Source organism: Epinephelus lanceolatus, chromosome 3 (assembly GCF_041903045.1).
Source record: "Epinephelus lanceolatus isolate andai-2023 chromosome 3, ASM4190304v1, whole genome shotgun sequence".
In the NCBI taxonomy this organism is placed as follows: domain Eukaryota; kingdom Metazoa; phylum Chordata; class Actinopteri; order Perciformes; family Serranidae; genus Epinephelus; species Epinephelus lanceolatus.
The window spans coordinates 29,570,488-29,596,070 of record NC_135736.1 but is presented as its reverse complement, the minus strand read 5'-3'; the positions used below and the strand labels follow the sequence as shown (position 1 = coordinate 29,596,070).

Here is a 25,583-nt window from a genome sequence, read left to right as displayed (position 1 = left end):
TGAGAACCTGACTGGTAGTATTCGTACTCTAATTTCTTTATTTCTGTTCCTGATGATTTTGTTTTCTTGTAGGTTTCTTTGGCTTTAGAGCTAGTGATGTTAATTATTTGTCCCCTAATAAATGCCTTAAACACTTCCCATCTGATACTTACTGAGGTTTCTATTGTATTTGTTTCAAAATAGTACTTAATCTGTTCATCTAGAAAAGTAACACAGCCAGTATCTGCTAACCATTTTGTTTTAAATTTCCACTTGGGAATATCACTAGTCAATTTGGGATCATAATAGAGTTTGGAGCGTGGTCTGACAGGAGTATATCGTCATAGGATTTAGTAGTGCTGAAACCAGAAAGAAATCTATGCAGGAATATGACTGATGTGTACCGGAGTAACATGAATATTTTTTTCCCACTGGGATTATCTTCCCTCCAAACATCAATTAGACTCATTTCTTTCATGAAATGATGAATTACACCCCTGCTTCTCGGATGTGACTAGTCCACTCCTGAACTTTTGTCCTTCCGTGGATCTAAGGTGCATAATACCAGCACCAGGTAAAGAAGCAATGGTAAGAAATAGGTTTTGGAAAAACTTGGGTTTGTCTGTATTTGGAGCATAGATATTTATCAGAATTAATTGTTCCCTAAGAATTCTTCCCTGAATAATCAAGTATCACCCTGCCTTATCTTTGATAACTTTTTTAATTTGTAGTGGAATAGAATCATGGATCAAAATCATGACACCCCTTGCCTGAGAGGTAAAGGGAGCTGACAGAATTTTACCCTTCCACCTCCTCCTCACTTTAAGCTCATCTTCATGTGTTAGGTGGATTTCTTGAAGGAATACTATATTAGACTGTAATATTTTAATCCTGTTCATAACTTGTTTGACCTTTTTTGTTTTTTGTAGCACTCTGCAGTGCCAGGATGTAATTCTAACCGTAAGATCAACAGACATATGGACCAATTGTTTTGAAAAACGCCTCCATATTTGCTTAATTAAACAGTGCATTTTAAATCAGAAAATTGTTCCTTATCAATAGACAGGGGAGGGAGAGAGATCAGAACTCAGTGTAACAACTTAACTAACTTTCACTCTACACTCCACTCCTGCCTCTTCACTGTATCAAGACATCAGAATAATATTCCATCAGCAGTTTTGGATTACATTTCCTACGGTGTCATCTGTTCATCAATACCTCAGTCTGGATGATTATCGGACTGGATCTTCTTAATAAAGCGTTCGGCTTCGTCAGCACTGTTGAAGATGTGTGAGCACTCCTTGTAGGTAACTATAAGCCGGGCAGAAGGGATCATACCGTACCGGAGCCCCAGTGAATGAAGTTGTCGCCTGGCCTCCTCGAAATCTTTTAGCTTCTTGTGCGTCTCTGCTGCCATGTCTTGGTAGAATCTCACCGGCTGATTCTTGTAGAGGACCTGCCTTTTCGCCCTAGCCGCTCTCATCATCTCTTCTTTGTCTTTGTAATTTAGAAACTTCATTATGAGTGTTCTAGATGCGGAGTTAGTTTTACGTTGTCTTCTTGGTCCAAGCCTGTGTGCTCTTTCCACTGTAATTTTCCCCTGGAGCGGCGCTACCTCCAGCGCCTCCGGTATCCAGCTCTCCAGGAATCCACAGGTGTCTCCACCCTCCGCGCCCTCAAGTAGATTAACAAGCCGTACATTGCAGCAACGTGATCAAGCTTCCAGGTCCAGTACTTTCTCTTCCAGGTCTTTATTTTTCCCCTCTAGATTTTTCACCTTCTCTTGGAGCGCAGTCACATTGTCTTCTGTTGTTGAGATTCTCAACTCTGCCTGTGTGATTCTTTCTGAGCAGTCTGTAATGTCTCTCCTTACATTTTCAATCGCGGATGCCATCAAATCTGGATGAGATCTCAGTCTTCATGGAGTTAATAACTGCCAGTATTGTAGTCAAAGTGGTACAGGACTCCTCCCTGGCAGTAGTAATGCCTCCCTCCGACTGTTTCTCGGGGCTAATGCTAGCGGCGGGGCTAGCGCCAACGCTAGTTTCCATGGCCTTGTTGTTAGCGGTGAGCTTGGCTTTGGCAGTTGGAGTTGCAAAATTAGTTAGGTTGGTCTGTTGTGTCCGGCCGCGATTTGTCTTCCTTTGTCTCATCGGTATTTTCTTAAACCCTGGTTTGTAGTTGGGCTGAATGACGTGTGCCAGTTCAATTTGATTTAGTAACCAACTGCAATTGGCAAATCTCAAGTTATGTATAACAAGTTCTAGAGTTCCCGAAGAGCATGACAGAGACCTCAACGCATCAACCTCACCTTCAAATTCCCCAGATCCCAATCTAATTGAGTATTTGTGAGACGTGTCAGTACTCCAGAGGTACCCCTGATCCTGGGGGTGTGCTTTGGAGTCTGGCACTGGGGCGTTGGCAGTGGACCCTTTGAGACCTGTCAGATGTGAGGTGGGGCACTGGCATGTCCCATGGATGCTCAATCAGATTGGGATCTGGGGAATTTGGAGGCCAGGTTGATGCCTTGCACTCTTTGTCATGTTCCTCAGGCAATTTCTGAACATTGTTTGTGGTGAGGCATGGTGCGTGTTCTGCTGGAGGGGGGCCACTGCCATAGGAGTGTTATTGCCATGAGGGGGGTACTTGGTCCGCTGCAGTGTTTGGATGAGTGAAGTGCTTCAAGTGGCATCCACATGAATGCCAGGACCAAAGGTTTCCCAGCAGAGCATGATATTGTAACGAGATGGTCAGTATTACCTATTATTTACATGACTATTTCGCAATATTTCTGAGGAACTCTGGAAGTTGGTTGGACAAACATGAATTGTGTCCAACAAGGAAACAAAAAAGCAACAATGCTCTCTTAATCTTGTGCTCACACAACTGAGATATGACAGGCTGCATATCACATTCAAAAGCATAGATCTATGCATTAATGATATGAAAGAGATAAATGTAAGTCAGACAAATTGAGTTTAAATTCAGATTCTTTATTTTTAAGTGTAATGGGAGGCTAATGGGGTGCGGGAGGCGGATGGGAGGGGGTGCGGCCGCACCCCTAGTTCCGATGTCTATGATCACTATGGACGAGCAGTATGGAGATATTCTGTGGTTTCAATTATGTGTTTTTTGGACTTTTTAATCTGGGGCGCCCAGCCTGCATTAGGTGGAGTTGTGCTGCTACCCACTCTCTCTCCACAAGGGATGTGAGGACTCTAAAACTTCACCTGAGCCTCCCTCGGCATATGGGTGAGTAGATAATGGCTGAATTTTCATTTTTGGTGCACTATCCCTTTAAGCATATTTGCCCATCATGGGAACTAACTGCATATCTCAGTTGCGTGAGCACAAGATCAACAGAGCGTTGTTGCTTTTTTGTTTCCTTGTTGGACATAATCCATGTTCCTGAGAAACACTGCGAAATAGTCATGTAAATAATAGGTATAACTGTTAAAAGGGTGAGGGCTTGACAGGTAAATTTCCTAACTACATAGAAAAGGTAAGGATACTCAGCAGCATTGATTTGGTGCTTGCAGGTCATGGTCCTTTTGGCGGGCCTGGCCAATGACGGCTCACACAGGTCAAGCTGAGAATCCTCAGAGATACCTCTGCTTGCAGGTCCCACAGCACCCGACGCTCTTGAGACCATAAGAAAGTAAGTCACAGGGGATAAGATGAAGAGGGAGAAAGTTGTAGTAATAATGGAAGTTAGAAAAGTAACGTTTGTGCACAGAAAAATAGTGCCTGGTTGGTTATTTTTGTTTCTTTGAAGCTAAGAAACTGGTGATTATACTTGAATGCCTTCTAAGTTAAATAAATCTCCTCCATGGGGTGTAGTGGAGGGTATACGCAGGTACACAGAGTATACCCACCTTTTTCTGGTCGTTTACAGTATACCCACCTTTCAGCCAAAAAGCCATTGAAATATACAGGAGAGCATATACCCACTTCCTCTTCTGTAATCCACCTTACCAGAAACCACTACAGCACTGACACTGTCCTTTTAAACAGTCTGTCACACTAACTCAAGAATAGACCTATGTATTACCATATAAACACCATTACAGCTGAGAGAGAGATGTGAAATAAATAAGAATAAATGAGACGATTGCACATTTGCTGGTTTACTCGTGGGAAAGCCAGAAACTGATAGGACATCTTGACTTTACAGTGTCTGACAAACAGACACAAATATGTGACACACCTCCAAGCCTTCCCAGACACACACCCTACACAAGCTGCTACTTCATGTTATTCAATTAAAGTTATCTTGACTCACACACTCAACTATCAGTTGCACTAACCAAAATACACTTTAGACATTAGATAACAGATTTGCTTTTTGTAACCTGGGAACATTCTCTTCTGTTCACACGTGCACAGATTTGGTTGAGATCAGGTCAGGTCTTTCGCAATAGATAGTCCCTCCTCTGGGGGTCATCCAACTCACACTCAATCAGTTATACAATCAGTCAATCAAACAGCTAATCAATCAATCAATCAATCTTTCACCCTCATTAGATAACCACAGACGACCAGCAGCAGTGACCAGAACATGGTCCTTTGCCAGTTTCCACATGCACTGCCAAATGGGTTCATTAAAGCACTGAGTCATAGATACATCTGCAGGGGACTGAACCCTGTAGTACCTCTGACCTAAACATGTTAAAAGCATTAAGTGAGTAAAATCATATAGTGGTGGCAGTTTGATTTATACTGTCAGTCTTACATACTCTGACTGCAGGCTTTTACTGAGGCCTCATTCTGAGTGTGTCCAAAATCCATTATTTCCTTGTAAAGTTAGACTGTAGGCTGTGACTGAGGTCACGTTAAGCTGTAACATTTCCTCTGTCATATCTCCTAAAGCAACTGGGTTTTTGTTTCTGCTTCATAGCCGGATTATTTCAATAAGTATCTGATTTCAGCTGTGATTGTAGTAAAATTTGTCTCAGTTCTGTAAAGGGATCATTTGTGTGGATATGTCTAAAGGGCGAAGTGCCACTCTGCTGCATCTACACAGTGACAGAACAGGAAGAGGGAAGAGGTTTGAGGAGTGGCACATTGCTTTCAACAAATACCTTGGTTCTGCTCTCTTGAGTTATCAGCAGAGAGCTCATAGCTATCCTTACCTCCTCCATCATGCCATGCTACAATTGCATGAGAGTTTGTCCCTGAAGGTGTGAAGCAATCCAAGGCCTGTACAGTGAGACACCAGCTAGCTGGATGCTACTGGCAGATCAGAATCTGAGGCGATGCTTCCCATCTGAGATCGCCTCTACTAACATCAGACCAGACATTGTGCTTTGGTCCTTCTCACTGCACCTCGTCTACATCACTGAGCTCACTGTGTCCTGGGAGGGTGCTGTGGAGGAGGCCCATGAACACAAGAGCCATAAGTACGCTGAGCTGGCAGTCAACTGCTATCAAGGCTTTGTGTTGTGGGCCCATCATTTAAACACCAGTGAAGGAGCGTACCCACCTGATGACTCCAGTGAAGCTTTTACCTTCCCTGAAACCCCCCTCCCAAACATGGCTCCAATTATCACTTATAATCATAAGTATGTGCAACAGCAAAGGAATTGACCAGTTAAACTCCACCTGGATTAAAATTAGGTATGTTTTGCTCCTGTTTGTTTCTTGTCTTTTCTCACCTCATCAAAATTAAGGGAGTAGAGGGAGGTAGAGTGTACGGCCCAGGGGAGAGTCTCTCCTTGACTATGCCTTCCCTATGCTCCTTCCTACTTTTCTATCCATCTAGCCTTAAACCTTTGGCTCCTGCTCAGAAACCCCCAGACTGCACTATCACTCCCACTCATAGTCTCAAGTACGTGCATCAAGGGATTGTAACATCTAGTCCTAAACTGAATTAAGCAAAATGAGAGAGCACAAGCAGAGCTTAGTTTACGTAGCCTACGTACGTACAAGTGGGAAGCTGAATCAATGCATTTATTGAATATTTAGTCTTTATTAATGTAAACTCATATATAATGACTGGTGAAGAGAATCATTGCCCATCAGGGGCGGTGCCAGACATTGTAGACATCCAGGGCTTAAGCCCAGTCTAACAAGGGGGGTCCGGGGGCATGCTACCCTGGGAGAAAATTTTGAAAAACAACCCCTTAAATGGTGGCCTCAGGCGCCTTTTAAGGGAATTATAATGGCAAAATTTAGACTTAAAATATGAGACTGACCTACAATAGATTAGTTACTGTATAATCAACCTGCTGCCCCTTGCCGTGAATCATCTTCCTCCTCTGCCCTGACTTCCCCTGACCCGTCTGTGTGTCAAAGTGAATGCAGTGCATTGTTTATAATATAATATAATATAATATAATATAATATAATATAATATAATATAAACATTCTGCCCTCATTCAACCTGTTATTGTGCACAATGGACTAGGTTTAATTATTACAAACTATTAACAATGCATTGGTTAGCAATATGTTTACTAACCAATGCTGCCCCTGAGACCTGGTCCTGGATAAGCGGATGAAAATAGATAGATGGATGGATTATTCAAGTGTGAAAGGCAAAGAGGCTTGCGCTGCAAAGGCTGAACAAAGACAAAAAGCCTGTGTGAACGACACCATCACATCAAATAATTCCTCATGAATTAAGGTACACAGGGATCACATTTAACAATGGTAAAACTGTATGAAAACACTCCGTTTACAAACTCTCACACAACTCGTGCAGTATAATCCAAGACTCATTTATACAGTCGTAGCTCAGCACTTCCCAAACACATGCATCATCACTAAATATGTACTATATCTAACATTTATTTTGCTGAAATAACAGGGGAATATAATCCTGGCAGGTACAAAATCAGTATTGCCAAATAATGTGTCCACTCTATAACTTTGTCTTTGGAGACCTACAAGTCAAATGCTCGTTGCTCATTTTGGGCTGTTTTGATGGAACAGTGTGAATTAATTAACTACACTTATAATTTCTATGCATGTAATATCAACCTGGTCTGGAGGGAGGACGTATACCACTGCTGAATAATGTATACACATTGTAGCTTTATTTCTGAAGATAAATTAAATGTGGTTATCAGCACAATTTTTTTGTCCATTTTTGGCTTATAGGGAAACCACGTAGGATGATCAGTTTGTAAACACACTCGCCAGCAAAAGTGAAAGTAAAAGCCAACCCTATAGTCACTCTATACACTCAGAACATACAGTACAGAGGGATGCAAGAGTTTTGGCACCCCTGGTCAGAATTTTGTTGACTGTGAATAGTTAAGCAAGTAGAAGATGAACTAATTTACAAAAGGTATGAGATTAAATGACAAATTTCTTCAATATTTCAAGCAAGAATTATTATTATTATTTTTTTATGTCAGTCCTACAGTTTCAAAATAACAAAAGGAAAAATTCTGAAGCAAAAGTGTGGGCATCCTGCATGGACAGTACTTAGTAGTGCTCCTTTGGCAGGTATCACAGCTTCTAAGAACTTTTTGTAACCAGTGAAGAGTCTTTCATTTTTTGTTTTTTGGGGGATTTTTGCCCATTCTTCATTGCAACAGGCTTCTAGTTCTGTGAGATTCTTGGGCTGTCTTGCATGCACTGCTCTTTGAGGTCTATCCACAGATTTTTAATGATTAAGTCGGGGGACTTTGAAGGCCGTGGCAAAACCTTTAGCTTTGCCTCTTGAGATAGAACATTGTGGATTTCGAGGTGTGTTTTGGATCATTGTCCTGTTGTAGAAGCCATCCTCTCTTCATCTTAAGCTTTTTTACAGATGGTGTGATGTTTGCTGCTGGAATTTAACTGAATCCATTTTTCCTTCTACCTGTGAAATGTTCCCCGTGTCACTGGCTGCAACACAAGCCCAAAGCATGATCGATCCACCCCTGTGTTTAACAGTCGGACAGGTGTTCTTATTACGAAAGTCTTCACCCTTCACCTTTGCTCACTGCATCAGAAAGTTCTATTTTCACTTCATCAGTCCACAGGACATGTTTCCAAAAAGTGTCAGGCTTGCTTTGAAATTTACCAGCTTTGAAATTCGCATCTGGTGGCCTTTGCTAACGATGACTGTGAACAAGGCAGAGCCCTAACAAGGCAATCATGGTCTGACACAATGTTAAAAGTTGTCTGAGAACTCAAATGTCTTTGCCCAAACTTTTGCATGGTGCTCCTTCCATTTTTTTCACTCCAAAATTATATAAAACAAATAATACACTAATCTTGCTTAAAATATTGAAGCATGTTTTTCATCTTTAACCTTGTACCTCATGGAGATCAGTTCATCTTCTACTCACTTAACTTCACAGTAAACAAAATTTTGACCAGAGGTTGCCAAACTTTTGCATGCCATTGTATGTCAATTATATATACTTCATTATGACAATAAGTCAAAATGCACAGATTACTTCTAAAGTGCTACAATCATAATGCAAAATAACATTTTCCCTAGTAATTTATTATAAGATGCCCTGCGTATTCATTGACAAACTAAGGAGCCTTCATATCCTCCTGAGACCCTGTGTCCTCATATGAGGACATTACATTTTGGGTTTACTTGACCTTATACTTCATTCTACTTAACTTAGACCCGTTGTCCTCATTTGTGGACACTTTTTTGTGCCATCTAGTGGCAGTAAGAGCACAAAACACTTATCCATGTAAAAACAAGATGGCAGCCATCTCTGCCAAGTCAATCTGCAGCCAATCCCAAAAGTGGACAAAGTACAAAACCTGATCACATTTAATGGTTTAAAGTTGTTTCTTTATGATTAATTTATGATTTATATGGCACCAATTTTAGCAACAGTAAAAAGCTAAAACACTAATGATTAGGAAGTACTGGTTTGAAGACACTGGGACTTCATTATCATTGACAATGTTTAGTGTTTCATACTTATTGGGTCCTACTGATAGCGAAAATAGCTTGGGGGAGTTCGGGTCTCAGGAGGATATGTGAATTATGATCTAAAACTGCATTTTCACCACATTAAAATCAACCAGGCTGTACAGAAATCACAGATCACTATAAAATGATCACATGCAGTAGCTTCCTTCCACCTATAGTATCAGTTAAAACAGAGCATGCATTTTTCCCTTTCTCACTTTTGTTAATATGAAGCTGAATTCGGCCAACAGCTGAGGAGGTCACGCTTCTGATATTCAAATGGCCACACTATTTTCTACCACAGCTGGATCCAGGTATGTGTATGGCACCTCCAGACTCATGTTTCTGATGTTGATGTTTGCACTTAACGCTTGAAGCTCTCCTTGAAAAGCCTTCACCAGTTGGCAGGGAATATCCTCACAGTGATGGTCCTCTGGGTACTGGCCAAGAGGGACCTGATGAAGTCAATAATATATTAAAAAGAAATCTTTTTTTACCACAAGCATTTGAATGTTTATCAAACATAAACTATTGGCAATATGGTGCACAGTTATAGGAAGAGAGCAGGAAATATTTCAGTGGCTCAAAGAGGGTGTTTTGCTCTATTGACATATTAACCTTCATTCCACAACTTGAACATAAATGTAATTTAGTGTAACTTTTCTTTAGGTTGCACTTACAAAGTCAGAGGACTGCTGGCTGAGTAGCCACATGACGGCCATTCCATTAGCTGTTGTGCTCACGTTAGGTAATGTGTCCATCAAAGTGGCCTCGCTTGTTTTCCCCTTTGTGGTTGGTGGAGGAAGTTGCAGGGAGATGGGAGTGTTGGGCATCCAGCCGCCATAGTCATACTGCAGTGAATGAATGGTTAACAGATAACTGAGTATTAGTTTTTGAAGCCATGCCATATCAGTCTGTTTGTCAGTCAATCCACCACTTTTGATCCACCCTGAACTTTGTACCGTAAGGAAAACTTTGTACAGACATTCATGGTCCCCAGAGGATCAATCCTAATGATTTTTCCTGTAGCACCATTTTTTTTTGTTTTTCACAGAAATTATTTGACATCTTTCTGCTTGATCACCATGAAATTTGTTTCAGACATTTATGTTGACCTCAGGATGAACTGTGATAACCTCAGTGATCCTCTGACCTTTTATTCAGCACCATCATAAGATCATTTTTTTTATTAATTCAATACTTTTGTCTATGACCAGATACCTGCAAAACGAATAACTGTAGCTGTACTTTGTGTTTTGTACTACTTAGCAAATGTTTACATGTTAAAATGTTAAACTAAGATTGTGATCTTAGTGTTTGTTACGCGGTACATGAAAAGGCTTCACCTGTCCAGCGTTCACAGCTGAGTGTTGTCCTGTGCAAGTGAAGATCACCATGGTGACAAACTTGACCAACTCATCCACAGTGTTAAAGCTCTGTGGAATTCCTGAGAATTAGAGGAAATAAACTGCATCACTTAAAGACATCTAGACGATTGAATTAAAGTTTAATTCATGTTTGCATTATATGAATATATGGTACATTAATGTGCATATCTCTCATCATTAAGACTGAGCTCTTCTTTACAGCCCACCTGTGCCTGCTTGAGAAAGGAATCCATATTCAAAAATGTCTGAAATCCACCTCTGCAGTGCAGAGTCTTGCTGGACGTCTTCATCATTCTTGTAGTAGACGGTGAGCATTCCCTTCACAAACCTTTGAGAAGTGTGGATAAGTTAAAAAAAAAAAAAGTAAAATACATTCCTAATTCAATTATGTATTTTTTGCACACTGTAAGATACTAGACAATTTAATGGCCGTCTTTTTAGAACAATCAGTTCTGTTCTTTTTTTTTTAAGAATTTGGAGCAATATTCGACATGATGCATCATACAGCTTTAAAAGTAAAGTATGACATTTAACGTGCCAATTCGCTTTCTTGCAAAAGTTATATGAGAAGATCGACACATCTTTTATATTTGATATGTAATATCGTCTATAGTTTGGCCCATGTCCATTTATGGCCTATACTGCAGCCAGCCACCAGGGGGAGCTTGAGATGTTTTGCCTTCACCAACTGTCATACCATTCATCTTTACACACAGTCCACACAGGCATGTCCAAAGTCTGGCCCGGGGGCCAGTTGTGGCCCGCAGACCAATTTTAATCAGCCCTCAGCTTGACTTTCAAAATATACCATATGTGGCCCTTTACACAATAATGGTTAATCAAACAAGATCACTTCTCATTTTTACCCTTCACCTCACATATAGGAGTATCATACAGTTTGTAGACAGGCATCACGTAGTAATAGCTCATTAAAAGATAAAAATGGTTGCATTTGTCCCACTTTTGTTTTTTGTTTTTTTAAATCCATTTGATGCGAGAATCAGTTGGCCCCCAGGTATTTTCACGTTGTTTTATCTGGCCCCCATTCAAAAATGTTTGGACACCCCTGGTTTAACACACTGTAGTTCAACAAAACCCCAAACATCTGCCTCCAAAATGATGAAGAAGTCGACTCAAACTTGAGACTCAAAAGCCTCAGGGACAGTGACAACACTGTTTAGTAGCTGCTAGATTATGGACAGAAAACCCTACACGTGTTGCAGCTTTTTAGAAAGACTGACGAAAGAAATCATTTTTGAGAAAACTGGGTTACATGAATAAAAGCTCGCGAATAGGGAGGGCTTCAGTGAGGATTGGAGCGCTCGCACTTTCCTATACCTGGAAAACATGTTGTGTATGATGACTTATTTAAATAGCAAATTGCCTTTGCATAAATAACATGTATCCCCAATATTGACTGCCACTCTGCACAGTACATAAATAATGTGACTTGAGTTTACAGTATACTGTTAAAAAGCAGCCTTTAAGTTAAGTGTATGTCATGTCAGAGCAGACAGAAATTACAGTCATCCCCTGATCAGTAGTGGAAGTCAGTCTGGGCTCTTTCTATAGGATAGCCTAGCCAGACATCATTAACCGGAACATGGAAAATGATTTGGGGGAATAAAATGAATTCTCTAGTCTTACATTTGCATTGTCAGTGTGCTTTCCTAAGAAGACTGCCTCTCCCTGCTGGAGCAATCTCATCAACACAGATCTGATGCCTCTGCGCTGGCCAGCTGATCTGTCCTGTCCTCAGCAGCATCATTAGCTGTATGTGATTCGGTTGTATGCTTGGTTTCTTTCTAGCAAACAGCTACAGCTACACTAGTTATATTTAAAAATGTTTCCCTGCAAATGGAAAAGAAAAGTGAATCCATACTGAAAGCTAAGTCTAACTCTTATCTGAGAGACACTTGCGTTTCACTTGGGTGTGCTTCAGGGCCTTTAAATGCATTCTAACAAACATGGTCATGGTCTGCTGAGCATGTCGGCCCTTTGGTACCTTTGTGAAAAGTCCAGTGTCTGAAATGGTGTAGGTTTTTTGTAGTGCTTAGCATGGCAGCTACATGTCATTAAAACATTTTGCATAAATATTGTATAATTATTAACAGTGCAGAATATAAACTGGCTATACTACCTGTGGATGATATCCCAAAGCTTGAGTCCATCATCCCTGTAGTAGAAGTTCGGCACGTCCTCCACCCCACGCTCAGCGATGTCCTCTGGTATGCAGAGGGAGCTGTAGGTCACTGAGGACAGTGATCTCTGCAGGAGTGTCACCAAACCCTCTCCACCACAGGATGCAAACTAGAGGACAGTCAGATATGTATGGAGTATAGTTAGAGACAAATACTGTGCATGATATTGAAACAAGAAACATATTTAGCTGATGGTCTACTGTGTGTTGGTCTTTTTGTACCTGTGTGAAAGATCCAGTCTCAGATATGAGATGAGCTCGAGCTAAGAAGTTGATCTGCAGAGTGTAGCGGGTGTGAGGTACAAGGAGCTGAAAGACAAAGGGAACTCTGTTAGTAACAGTATTACATGTTAACCAAGTCAGTAATCTTGATGCCTCTATACCATTTAACAGCAAGAAATATATAACATTTCAACATTGAAACACTATGATTTATTGCGCAGCAAGCAGATCAAAACTACAAGTTCAGTGTTCTCCCTTCAGTACCTCGTGCAGTGGATGTATCGAGGCCACGTTGCGCAGCAGTGACACTGCAAACACTTCAGCCAGCAGATGAGTGCGCAGCAGGTGAGCGTTGACTTGATGCTCGTTGAAATCTGCACTTCTCACAAAAATCTTGGCCGTCAACCAGTCATACTCAGAATCAGTAGGAAGGAAGATGGGGTTGTCTTCTGCTGGAGTCTGCTTCAGCTGCAGGAGAAGGAAGGAGGTGTGGTTCATTCAATCCAGTATATCCAATACCAGTACTGGTCAATAATAATCACGAATTTTCTGAGATCGTTATATGATCGGATATTCATTATAGGTTTCATCTGCTTTTTAGTTAGATATCCTGTTGACCCTTGACCCTCAGTCTTACATAAATCAATGTTGGTGTGTCATGTAAATAAACTTTACTTGACTTGTTTGTGTCAGAGTCAACTGCCAGCCTGTCAAACTTGGATATAGCTGGGGCGTCGGTTAGAGCACACACCCCAGGCTGTTGCCGCAGCGGCCTGGGTTCGAATGCAGCCCGTGGCCCTTTGCTGCATGTCTCTCTCGCTCCCCCTTTCACACTTGTCTGTCCTATCAAGTGAAGGCTAAAATGCCCCCAAAAATATCTTTAACAATAAAACTTGGATATAGCTTTTGGAGGAACTTTTTTTATATGGAAATTAACTGCCTTTCCTTTCAGAGGGACTTCACAGCCAACTAGATACTAGCCATTGGATCTGCTTCTTGCGAAGAGCAAGTATCTTGCTTAAAGAACACTTTCAGCAAGGTGGATGCTTCCTGTTTCAGGGGAACCTACATCTTACGGTCTGAATGTTAGTTGCCTCACTCAGTACTCAAACTTAAAGCTTCCATGTTGGCGTTTTTAATGTTAATCTCACCTGAATAGCAACTGGCATCAGTTTATCATCAGGTGTTTTGTGGAGCAGGATGAGGGGAGCCATCAAGTACTGCTGCTTCTCATCAATGATGTTTGCTTTTACTCCATCCAAAGGCTTGTAGTCACACAGGAATATGTTGCCTTTCTGTTTTAGTGAGGATGAGAAATGATTTGATTCAAATGCAAAGATTCATGCTTTCATTCATTATCCAACATTATCCTTATCCTGTAAGGGGTCACAGGGGGCTGGAACCTATCCCAGCTGTCACTGGGCAAGAAGCGGGATACATCTTGGACAGGTCACCAGACTATCACAGGGCTGACACATAAAGACAGACAACCATTCACTCTCACATTCTATGGGTAATTTAGAGTCACCAATTCACCTAACATGCATGTCTCTGGATTGTGGGAGGAAGTTGGAGTACCTGGAAAAACCGACATTGGGTGGTTGGAGAGAACATGCAAACTCCACACAGAGGGGTCCTGGGAAGGGTCACATGCCTACTGTTTGGATATTGTACATGAACATGTGAGTGCAACATGCAATTCCAAATTTGACATGTTGTGGTAAAACATGATTTTTCTAATACTAAGATCAATCAGTCAAGACAATCACCTCCATCTCATCTGCCAAGCTGAACTGACCACTGGGGAAGACCATGTCGTCAGTGACAGGAAAGTTATCAGGCAGAGCTGAACAGCGTCGGATCAAGATGGGGTTGACACCATTTAGAAACTGGTAACCAAAAAAGGCGTCCTCATTCCAGTGTTCCTGGACATAGTCTGGAAAAAGAACAGAGTTTAAATTAACTGGGTTTCAAAGTTTGGGTCAAAAAATCTTACAGTACCATTGTTGGCAACTTAACTATCCACTACATGTGAAAGCGAAAAATGCTGAATAATGTATTACACAGAAATCAGTGTTACAGACATGACTGAACACAATTTTACGAGTGGTCAGGAGGACCCTTAAGAAAAAAAAATCTTGTTTTCACAGTCCACAAGTTGTTTGTCCAACACAAGGAACACAATATAACCAGAGGAACATAATTTTTACACAGTTGGCCCTCCGATGTAAGCATGGAGCCCACACTGTCACTAACGGCACTACCTGAAGAAATATCATCATATTTTTGGGGAAAATGAAACAGTGATTCCAGAGAGAAGCAGACAGAGGGGTCTACAGTCTGTGTTTGAAGGATATATCCAGGATGTCAAACTGACTCAGCAGCAACAACAGGTTAAAAAGACAAAGATAGTTAGAAGCTAAAGCCGAACTATAGGCTACAGATCACAGTGTAAAAGTGAACCACCACATCACTGCTGATCGCCACACAAGACAATGAATATAAAGGGAAACTTTGCTGATATTGAACCAGCAGTGTGGCATCACAGTGTGTGTAGATGAACGGTGTTTGGCTTCCCCTCCGTGCCGCTGCCAAGCAAAAGCAGCATGTGTATACATTCAGTAGGCTATATCTTCAGTAGCTAGCTAGCTAACCCTACACTTTTCAGGGTTTGATTTTGGTTTTGGAACAGGGAAGAAACGTATATCTTTTTCCAACCTCTCCAGGTAACGAGTATCATTAATACACGACGTGCCCCAGGCACAACATTTAGCTCCAAATCCACAAAACCAGCCTGAAAATGAAGGAAATCTGAAACGATTACATTAGAGTCAATGGAGCACAGCTGAGTTGTTGTCAGACCCTGGTCTGGGCCGGCCTGATGCTACGTTATGATTGGCCAGTCTGTGTCCAGGGGCGGGACTTAGTAAAGGGTCAGTTTGAGGTACTTTTACTTCACTTGAGTATATTAATCTCATGGCACTTTCTTCTTCAGAGGGAAATATGGCACTTTTTACTCCATGACTAAACAGGGTTCAATGCTAACGCTGTCCGAAGTCAGTTTTTACTTGCCCTAAAAAAATTGTTTAATTTAAGCGGCTATCAATTAACAAAGACTGCAGTTATTTTTATGTTATGTAATCTTTATTCACACTGTATTTATAAATTATAACAACATATGTCATGTATTGTAGCTTAATTCCTACACAAATATGACAGTGTCAAGGCTTAAAGTGAAAAATTTGTCAATCATTCTCCATTTATAATTTTGCGCCCTACTTGAGCCATGCCCACCTCTATTTATTTTTCACCCCTCTCTCCAGTTCTGCTGTATTAACAAGTGAAGCACACGCATGAAAAATAATTTTCACATGCGTGACACTTTTTTGTATGCTTGCAAAGCACAGCCTGCTGGGATGTTTCTATGTATCTACTGGCACCAGAAGGGCTCTTTAGGACTAAGTACATACATTACATGTGTGCACAGTAATGACCAGGTGAAATGTCTGTCTAGCTTACATATGAGGTGTCTCAAGATGTAGGAACATACAACTGTATTGAATATAATAAAAGTAAATAGTCACTTGACATGCTGCTGTTTTGTGCTATGACCTATCTAAGTGTTGGAAGTTGTTATTTACGTGACAACGCCTGAACGCAACACAAGGTCAGCATGAGTGCCGTGCTGCGCTGCTGTGCGAGCAGCGTGTTTGTCTGTGCGTAACAGCTGTCTGTCGATGGTTATTTAGGCTACACACTGTCCATAACAATAACTTTGTCAGCTGACAAACTGCACCGGGCTCAGGGTCAGGTTTGGTCAGGAAAATGCGGCCCAAGCCGCTCTAGCATGCTCACCTGTGTGTGTGGCGGAACTCCGCCGTGCGCAATACAGAGAGGAGAGGAGAATTGTTAACGTGTGACCATGTAGAGACAGAAATGACACGATGACATAACACCATAAATAGCATATTGTTATATTGTTATATGAAGCGTCCGTCGTGCAAAATAATATCAATGGGGGCTGTGGGCAGGACATTGTTACACAGCTGTGCCTGTGACTTCAGGCAGAGAGACCGCTGCATCAGAGCAGAAAAGCACGTTTTAAAATACATTTATTTTATCAATTAGTTATTAACTTTTACTATTTTTAGCAACTTGCCCGACCTTGAGTTTTACTTGCCCCGGGCAATCGGGCAATCCTTATTGTTGAGCCCTGCTAAAGTTACTTAGTATACTAATTAAAGGGATACTTTGTAAATTTTCAACCAGGTCTGTGTCACTGCAGTGTGGGGAGTGTGTGCAGATGAACAGTATTTAGTTTCCCAAATACATGAGCACATATAATCATCTGGCAGAAATTTAGTTGGCAGACAGGCAGGGAGCACTGGGAGCTGGCAGCACAGGGGAAACCTTAAAACTTTGCATGTCTTTTTGCTGAGTTTCTGATTTTCCTGTAATGCCAGTGCTCACACTTAATTTAAGTTTCATTCAACACTTCTGTTTCACCAATGCTTAAGTTCATCATCTTTTTACAGCCATTTTTTCCCTGCTGTTATTACTCTTTTTGTATTTACATTTATTTGTATGTTGTTGTTTTTTTTTTTTTTAAATTCTCACCATTATCTGTCTTTTGTCTAATATTTTTTTGTATCTGATCTCTTGTCTGGCCTTTGGCATTACTGTTTGGCCTCTGTCTGGGGTGCTTTAAAATGTATTCCTCTTATTATTATTATTATTATTATTATTGTTATTATGATGATTATTATTATTATTATTATTATTATTATTATATCCTGCATACAGTATCAACTATTCAATTGAATTACCATGATAGTACCTGATAAGTCAGTCCGTTTGCCAGTGAACACCCTCTTGATATCATCAATACAAGTCCAGTTCTCCTTGGAATTAGCAAATCCTGTCAGCTTCAGTTCAGCCAGTCTACAAAAAAGAAAAGAAAAGAGTGAGTTCATTATGATGCCTTTAATCATTTTCAGAGGCAGGTACTTAGTTACAGAGATAGATAAATAGATATCTGACAGAATCTGAGGACTTCACCCAGTAAATGCAGTGTAAATAAACTCTGCTTTCTTAATGAAGGAGAAGTGGACCTCCAAAGGCAGATCAGAGAGCTTTTCTGCCTCCATGCAGTGGGGTATTCCCTCTATATGCTTACGCCAGCTGGGAAAATAGAGAAGAGCAGAGTGGTGAGGAACTGTGGACAATCTGGATACCAGTGTATCTGCAGTTGTTCTTTAGAGTGTGCAAGCATAATATACTAATGTTGAAATTTTAATATTGAAAATTAACTGATATTACAGTGTAATACATTTGATTATACCCTGACAGGTAGCTTAGCAAAAAGAATAGGTTAGCTATTCTATGTCAGGAATATATTCAACCGAAGGTGGAGGAGGTTTGGATACACGTTAGTTTTGGGGATGCGTAAAGTTCAAATGCGAATAAGCTCTTAGCTCTTACCAATAGTCTTTCTCTCGCTGTTTCAGCTCGTGCAGCGAAACTTTTTCTGGTGTATCTTGAAGAAAGAACCACAAAAAGGTTTAAAATTGTTCATATTTACAGTATGTCCGACTTAATTTGCTACAGCCTCTGTATTGTCCAGCCTGCAGAACTTGCCTTTCTTTTAGCTGTCTTTCTAGTTCTATCACCATTCTGTTACCATCCTTATTATATATTTAATTTAATTAGTATTTAATTGTTTTTTCTTGTGATATTATTTTTTTCTTGACATTATAATTATTAGTGCTGAGTCTGCATGTTCTCCCCGTGTCAGCGTGGGTTTTCTCCGGGTACTCCGGCTTCCTCCCACAGTCCAAAGACATGGAGGTTAGTTGGTGACTCTAAATTGTCCGTAGGTGTGAATGTGAGTGTGAATGGTTGTCTGTCTCAATGTGTCAGCCCTGTGATAGTCTGGTGATCTGTCCAGGGTGTACCCCGCCTCTCTCCCAATGTCAGCTGAGATAGGCTCCAGCCCTCCCGCGACCCGCAAGAGGATAAGCGGTTATGAAAATGGATGGATGGATTATAATTATTATTACACTAACATTCTTCATCATCAGTTGTAAAGCAGAAGTACATTGATTTGTTTAAAAGGTGCTCTATAATTAAAGACTGACTGAACTTCAGTCTCCTCCTCATTATCTAGAATTAATGTTTTCTGTGGTCCGTGAACAACGTACAGGATGTCAGACAAGCAAATTTCCACAAACCTTCTCCCTCTCTGAAGCGGTGCACCTTGCTGTCAGTGATCCAACAGTAGATGGGAAAGTTGTAGGTGTCTCCCTCTGGTGATTTCACTTCCACCTTGTCCAGGAACCAATTGTCATCAATAAGGCGAGACTTTTTCTCTAGCTCTATCAGTTCCAGCTTTCCAATGGAGACAGGGCAGGACACAGTAAAGGTAGACACCTGGAATAATGACAGAAATGGTGTGAAAACAGTTTTACAAGAGTTGAACATAGGAGGAACATAGGAAGGTGGATAAAATAAAACTTGTGCAATGTGCACAATATGTGCACTACATAAAATAAACCTTTTTTTGAGGCTCACTGTGGGGATTTTGTGTTGCATCACGTTTGTGGCTGGAGGTTGATTTGAAGAGCAGCCTATATTCTGTTTTTGCTAGTGGCAGAACCAGGAAGTTTTCACAGGGGTGGCCACTAATACCCTTTTTCCATCAAGTAAAGCCATGCCACGCCAAATATTTGTTTATATTGTCAGTTTAGACGCACCGTGACACGCCAAGCTGTGCTGGAGACGGATCTTCTGTGGAGTAGGGCCAAAAGCCCGCCCTCAAGCGGGTAGTGGTGACGTCTCGCCGACCGCAGCCAACGCCCCTACAACCCCTCCCCCCAAACAAGTGTGTCTGTTGCCAGACTCTACTCACCTCTGTCTGCAGGAGTTTTTAAAAGTTTCTGTGTGTGTTCAGCTCTCAGTATATTTGTAGCATCCAACTGAATCTCTGTGGTTTGTAGTTTAGTTTCTCTCCTCCATCCTGTTTTTACTTTAGATATCTGCTTTATTTTATTGTTTTAGTTTAGCAAATACTGAAATATTTTTACCTCTAGAGCCCCGAATGTGATGCTGCATTTCAGGGCCTCAAGAAGAGCTTCACCTCCGCCCCTGTTCTCATCCTCCCGGACCCCAGCCAGCAGTTCGTGGTGAAGGTAGACGCTTCTGACGTCGGAGTTGGAGCGGTCCTCTCACAAGTCAATTCCAAGGATGGTAAGCTGCCACCATTCCCCCGGAGTGTCCTGACGGCAAGCTTTTTGTGGTTCAGCCCCTCAGGGGGGAGGTGATTCATTGGGCTCACACTAATAAGACTGTCTGTCACCCTGGTATCAATAAGACATTTGTGGTGCAACAATGTTTTTGGTGGCCTAAGATGGCTCAAGATGTTACTGATTATGTCAATGCTTGCTCTGTGTGTGCCAGTAATAAGGTTTCTCACCAGAAGCCCTTAGGAGAACTCAGGCCCTTGCCCATCCTCAACGCCCCTGGTCCCACATCTCCATGGACTTCGTCACGGGGCTACCCCCCTCTAACGGTAACACTGTGGTTCTGACAGTAGTTGACAGGCTGTCTAAGATGGTACATTTTATTGCTCTTCCCAAACTTCCCTCAGCTAAGGAAACGGCTGAGGCCATGATGTTTAAGGTTTTTCGGATTCATGGCTTCCCCAAAGACATTGTTTCTGACCGTGGCCTTCAGTTTATCTCACGGTTCTGGAAGGAGTTCTGCAGCCTGCTTGGGGCCACTGTCAGCCTTTCTTCCAGTTTCCATCCACAGACCAATGGGCAGTCTGAGCACCTCAACCAGGAGTTGGAAACCGGTCTTCGCATCACCGCATCCCAGAACCCTGACACCTGGTCACAGAAACTGGTTTGGGTCGAGTTTGCCCACAACACTCTCCCATCTGCCTCCACTGGTTTATCCCCATTTCATATTGTTCATGGTCATCAACCCTCTCTTTTCCCCACCATAGACTCGGAGTCCTCGGTACCCTCCGCATTGGCCTTGGTGAGACGCTGTAGGAGAACGTGGGAGCGAGCCCGCCAGAACCTCCAACGGCAGTCCAACATCTACAAGGCAGCCGCGGACCATAAGAGGACACCCGCTCCACGCTACAGAAACGGCCAGAGGGTGTGGTTATCCACCAGGAACCTGCCACTTCGGGTGGAGTCCAAGAAGCTCGCTCCCAGGTTTGTCGGCCCATTCCCCATCGCCAAGGTCATCAATCCGGTCACAGTCCAGCTGAAACTCCCAAGGTCAATGCGGGTCCACCCCACATTTCATGTCAGTCATGTCAAGCCTGTCAGAACTAGTCCGCTCGTCCCTCCTACCAGACCCCCTCCGCCTGCCCGGTTCATTGATGGTGAACCGGTGTTCACCATCCGGAAGCTCCTGTCTGCTCGCCGTCGGGGCCGGGGGGTCCAGTACCACGTTGACTGGGAGGGCTATGGGCCTGAGGAACGTTCTTGGATTCCGTCGAGATTCGTCATGGACCCCTCCCTCATTCGGGACTTCCATGCTACCCACCCTGATGCGCCTGGGCCTTCAGGAGCCGGCCCTTAAGGGGGGGTACTGTCATGTTCCACTGTTTGTTAAGTATTTTATTTTCTCCCTCATGTTTCATGTCTTGTCTTCCTGTTTTATTTTGTGATCACTCACCGCTGTCTCTGGTCCAGGTTCCTGTCTGCCCTGCCCCCTCCCCGTCTGTGTGCACCTGATCCCTGATTGTGTCTCCCGCACCTGTGTCTAATCACTCCCCATCAGCCCTGCATATATTCCCTTGTGTGTCTTGTCTCATTGCCAGTTCGTCGATGCTCTCTGCTCACGTTCCAGCGTTTCTCTCAGTCATAGTCATAGTCATAATGTGTTTGATCCTTGCCTGTTTTTTGACCTTGCCTTTTTGCCTCACGTCTTGGATACCTCTGCCTGGTTTGTACTGCTTCCTTGTGTATTGACCGCTGCCTGGAATAAATCTTGTTTTACTGTGTGAAACCGGAGTCATGCATTTGTTCATGACAAAAATTAACTCAGCAACAAACCTTGAAATATGTATTTAGTCATTAGGGCTGAAAATGTGTTACTGATTTACTGTACTTCCTTTATATCATATAAAAAAAATGAATTCCCAAAGTTATGTCTTTTACTCCTCCCCTATAGCCCATGACTGTCGAAGAGGCAGAGGTGCAGAAAAAACTTGGGATGGCACACTAAAACCTATCTCATAATCTTATATAGATAGAACTTGCTAAGCATGTTATAAATTTAAACCCAGAGTGTGATATTTCAGACTTACGGCTCCATGGGTGAAGGATAAATCCCCTACTAAGCTTGCCAGCCGCTTGCGTTTACTTTCGCCATCATTTCCTACCAGTTTAATGAAGACCATGTCAAGAGTGCCGGCAAAGCGGAGCTTGCCAGTGTATACGGTCACTTCATAATCCGCCATTTTCACTCTGGAATAATAAGAGAATAATAATGAGAAAGCATTCCTTTATAAATGTTTTTTTTTAACTCTGCTGTTATTTTAAAATAATACACACACGTGCACAAACAGGACCTACACACATTCATTAATGGAGAGATGTCAGAGCCAGGTTGGAGGTGAACTTGCACCTCTCCAGCTGAGCTACTGCAACCCTAACCATTCTCACCACTGAGTAGGTTAACTGTCACTAGACGAGACTGAGTGCAAAAAATAAATACTGGCATCACAATGAAAATAGCATTAGTAAAAAGTAGCTTACAATATCTAATATCATATTTGTTTTCTCTCACCAATCTATTTCAGTCTAGTAATTGCTAACTGGAAAAAAAATAGAAAGCATTTCTCACTTGTTTATGAGACCAAGAAGCTCCTTTGGTGAAGTTGATCACCGATTCCTCTATTTATACATACGGTTTTGTGGGAGTGTCTAATGACTTAAAGGAAATAGTCAGCCCTGCTGATGAAATATTGGACATGTATGACCACTTACTGCGCATGCAAAACAACAGAATCACCATGCAAATAATGACAAACCAGCTTAAGTGTGAGACCATCACAGATGACTAAAAATATTAATTCTGATGACATGTGTTAACAACAACAGAAAAAATGTTCACCTGCACAGTTTATCCAGATTGTTCAGATAGTTAACAACTGCAACATGATAGTAAACAGTTTCTATTACATGGAAAATAATTACAGTAGAATATTGTGGAGTTAGGGCGGCACGGTGGTGTGGTGGTTAGCACTGTCGCCTCACAGCAAGAGGGTTGCTGGTTCGATCCTGGGCGTGGGAGCCCTTCTGTGCGGAGTTTGCATGTTCTCCCTGTGTCAGCGTGGGTTCTCTCCGGGCACTCCGGCTTCCTCCCACAGTCCAAAGACATGCAGATTGGGGACTAGGTTAACTGATAACTCCAAATTGGCCATAGGTGTGAATGTGAGCGTGAATGGTTGTCTGTCTCTATGTGTCAGCCCTGCGATAGTCTGGCGTCCTGTCCAGGGTGTACCCTGCCTCTCGCCCATGTCAGCTGGGATAGACTCCAGCCCCCCCGCGACCCTCAAGAGGATGAAGTGGTTAGAAGATGAATGAATGAATATTGTGGAGTTGGCAGCACTAGCTGTCATACGTGCATGTAGTATGATGGAGTGTCACAGAGAAACTGACTCAGTATTTTGCAAAAAAGATCAAAACTCGAAAGGTTCAATAGAGTTACACGTATCAACTCAAAGAAGAATCACAATTTCTGAGGAAGAGGTGCGGCCATGGATGAATGCCATCACCCAACCATTTCTTATTCAGCTCTGGCTGAAGGAGAAAGATTACAGCAATCATTCGGGCACACAGCAGATAGACTCTGATAGTGTTTGTGGGCTTTCCAGACACAAGACATTCACATGTGAAAGGCAAACAGGCCTGCACCACAAAAACTAAACAGACAGACTGTGTGACAGACTACATTATATCAATAAAAGAGTGCAGACGTCTGCCAAAGTCAACAGTTCAGCCAACCAAATATGTCTGGCTTATGTCAACATACGGTTGTGCCTAGCTGAAGCCTCATCGTCTCAGCTGAGCCAACTGCATCACTGAGCAGAAGTGCATCTACTGATGAACAAGAGCCTCAAGCTCATGGCAGCACAAGATGTAAATAGCAATGGTGTCCTCCTCGGCTGAGCCCTAATGTTATAACTAATCTCTGAACAGATATCGGCATATGTATGAAGAACCTGTAAATGGTAAATGGACCTGCATTTGTGTAGCACCTTTTCTAGTCATCTAGACATTCACCCATTCACACACTGGTGGCTGAGGCTACGATACAAGCCATCAGTTTTTAACACACTCACACACCGATGGAGGCATCATCGGGAGCAATTTGGGGTTCAGTATCTTGCTCAAGGATACTTCAACATACAGACTGGAGGAGCCAGGGATCAACCCGCTGATCTTCCAATTGGTGGACGACCCGCTCTACCTCTGAGCCACAGCCGCTCTGTAGGCAACAGGCAAGATTTTGGAAGTGCTCTGGTTTCTGTTTTCTGCTCCATTTGTAGCCTGAGTAGTTTGATAATGTCTTTTTTTCGGGGTTTAAGCACGTCAAGCCGAGTGCCAACTAGCTCTTTTATATTCAAGAGAAGGCAGACATCTCTACGGCCGATATCTCCACCACTCTGCAATTCACATAAAAAAATCTAGACTGATAACCAGCACTGCAAGTAAGAAGAACATAATTATACAAAAACAACACACAGCCTACATAAATAACTTGAATATGGGTGTGTTTGCATAATGCTGACACTTCTTTTACTTCTAAGGTTCATTTCCTGGAACCACCACATGTCGTCTCCAGGCTCCACTGATAACAGCGATATTTCAGAAAACTGCACTCCTGCCTGATTGCTTTCTGAGGAAGAGGTGGGGTGCAGATAGATGCAGCCATGGATCAATTCCACCGCCCACCATGCTGAAGCTGAATGAGAAAGATTGCGCCAGTCATTTGGCCACACAGTGGATATTTGCTAACAGTGTTCGTGAGTGTTTGGACACGATGCATTCAGGTGTAAAAGGCAAACAGGCCTGTGCCACAAAAACTTAACGAAGACAAAAAGCCTGTGTGAAAGACAGCATCACGTCAATTATAGCCAACTAGAACAGCACTCAGAGAGCAAGTGATGTTACAATTGTACCCATTCTCCCATGAAACCACTGTCCCTGAGTGCTCCATAACTGCTCTGTGTATGAAGTTTGAGCAACTACATTTCAATCAGGAGAGACCGAATAATGAAGTAAATTTAATATTTAATAGAAAATATGAGTGCACAGATTAGCAGATGATTTGTGCTGATTAAGATTTAGCAGAAGTCTTTGGCGCTTGGACACCAGAGGGAGATATTTTGTGATCAAGTGATGTCTGAGTGGCAGCAGGATAAATCCCCACACGAAGTCCAGACACTGGTGGTGGTGGCGGCTGCTGAATACTTAGATTATACTATTCTAATACTAAAGGTATACTACTGTTATACTTGAATTGCACTATTTTTATCCTTAATACATACTCAAATTATACTTTGCCTATACTTACAGTACACTACTCCTACACTTACATTATACTTGAATTGCACTATTCATACACACAAATTATACTTTGCATATACTTAAAAGTACATCGCACCTATACTTACATTATACTACAATTATACTTCAAGGTATACCACGGCTACTCAAAGTATACTATGCTTATACTTACATTATACTATTCCTATATGTACAGTAAACTAACCTTATACTCACATTTTACTTTTCTTATACCCAAAGTATACTCCTCTTGCTCAGTGTACTACTCTTATGCTTACCACACACAAAGGTATATACAGTAATTTATGAAAGTATACTTTGTAGAATAC

General features: G+C 42.0%; 1 protein-coding gene across 1 annotated transcript; it reads right to left on the bottom strand.

The window, feature by feature from the left end:
* Positions 1 to 6,994: 6,994 nt before the first annotated feature.
* LOC144458319 (polyunsaturated fatty acid lipoxygenase ALOX15B-like) lies at positions 6,995 to 22,581 on the bottom strand. Its single transcript, XM_078166248.1, has 15 exons — positions 22,526 to 22,581; positions 21,987 to 22,146; positions 18,892 to 19,090; positions 18,143 to 18,197; positions 17,720 to 17,842; positions 17,499 to 17,602; positions 14,431 to 14,597; positions 13,813 to 13,956; positions 12,926 to 13,129; positions 12,662 to 12,748; positions 12,380 to 12,549; positions 10,446 to 10,567; positions 10,198 to 10,298; positions 9,532 to 9,702; positions 6,995 to 9,306 (listed from the first exon to the last, which is right to left on the bottom strand). Exons 2-15 carry the CDS (start codon positions 22,137 to 22,139, stop codon positions 9,127 to 9,129), a joined length of 1,980 nt encoding a protein of 659 aa, XP_078022374.1. The 5' UTR covers positions 22,140 to 22,146; positions 22,526 to 22,581; the 3' UTR covers positions 6,995 to 9,126.
* Between the last annotated feature and the right edge of the window lie 3,002 nt (positions 22,582 to 25,583).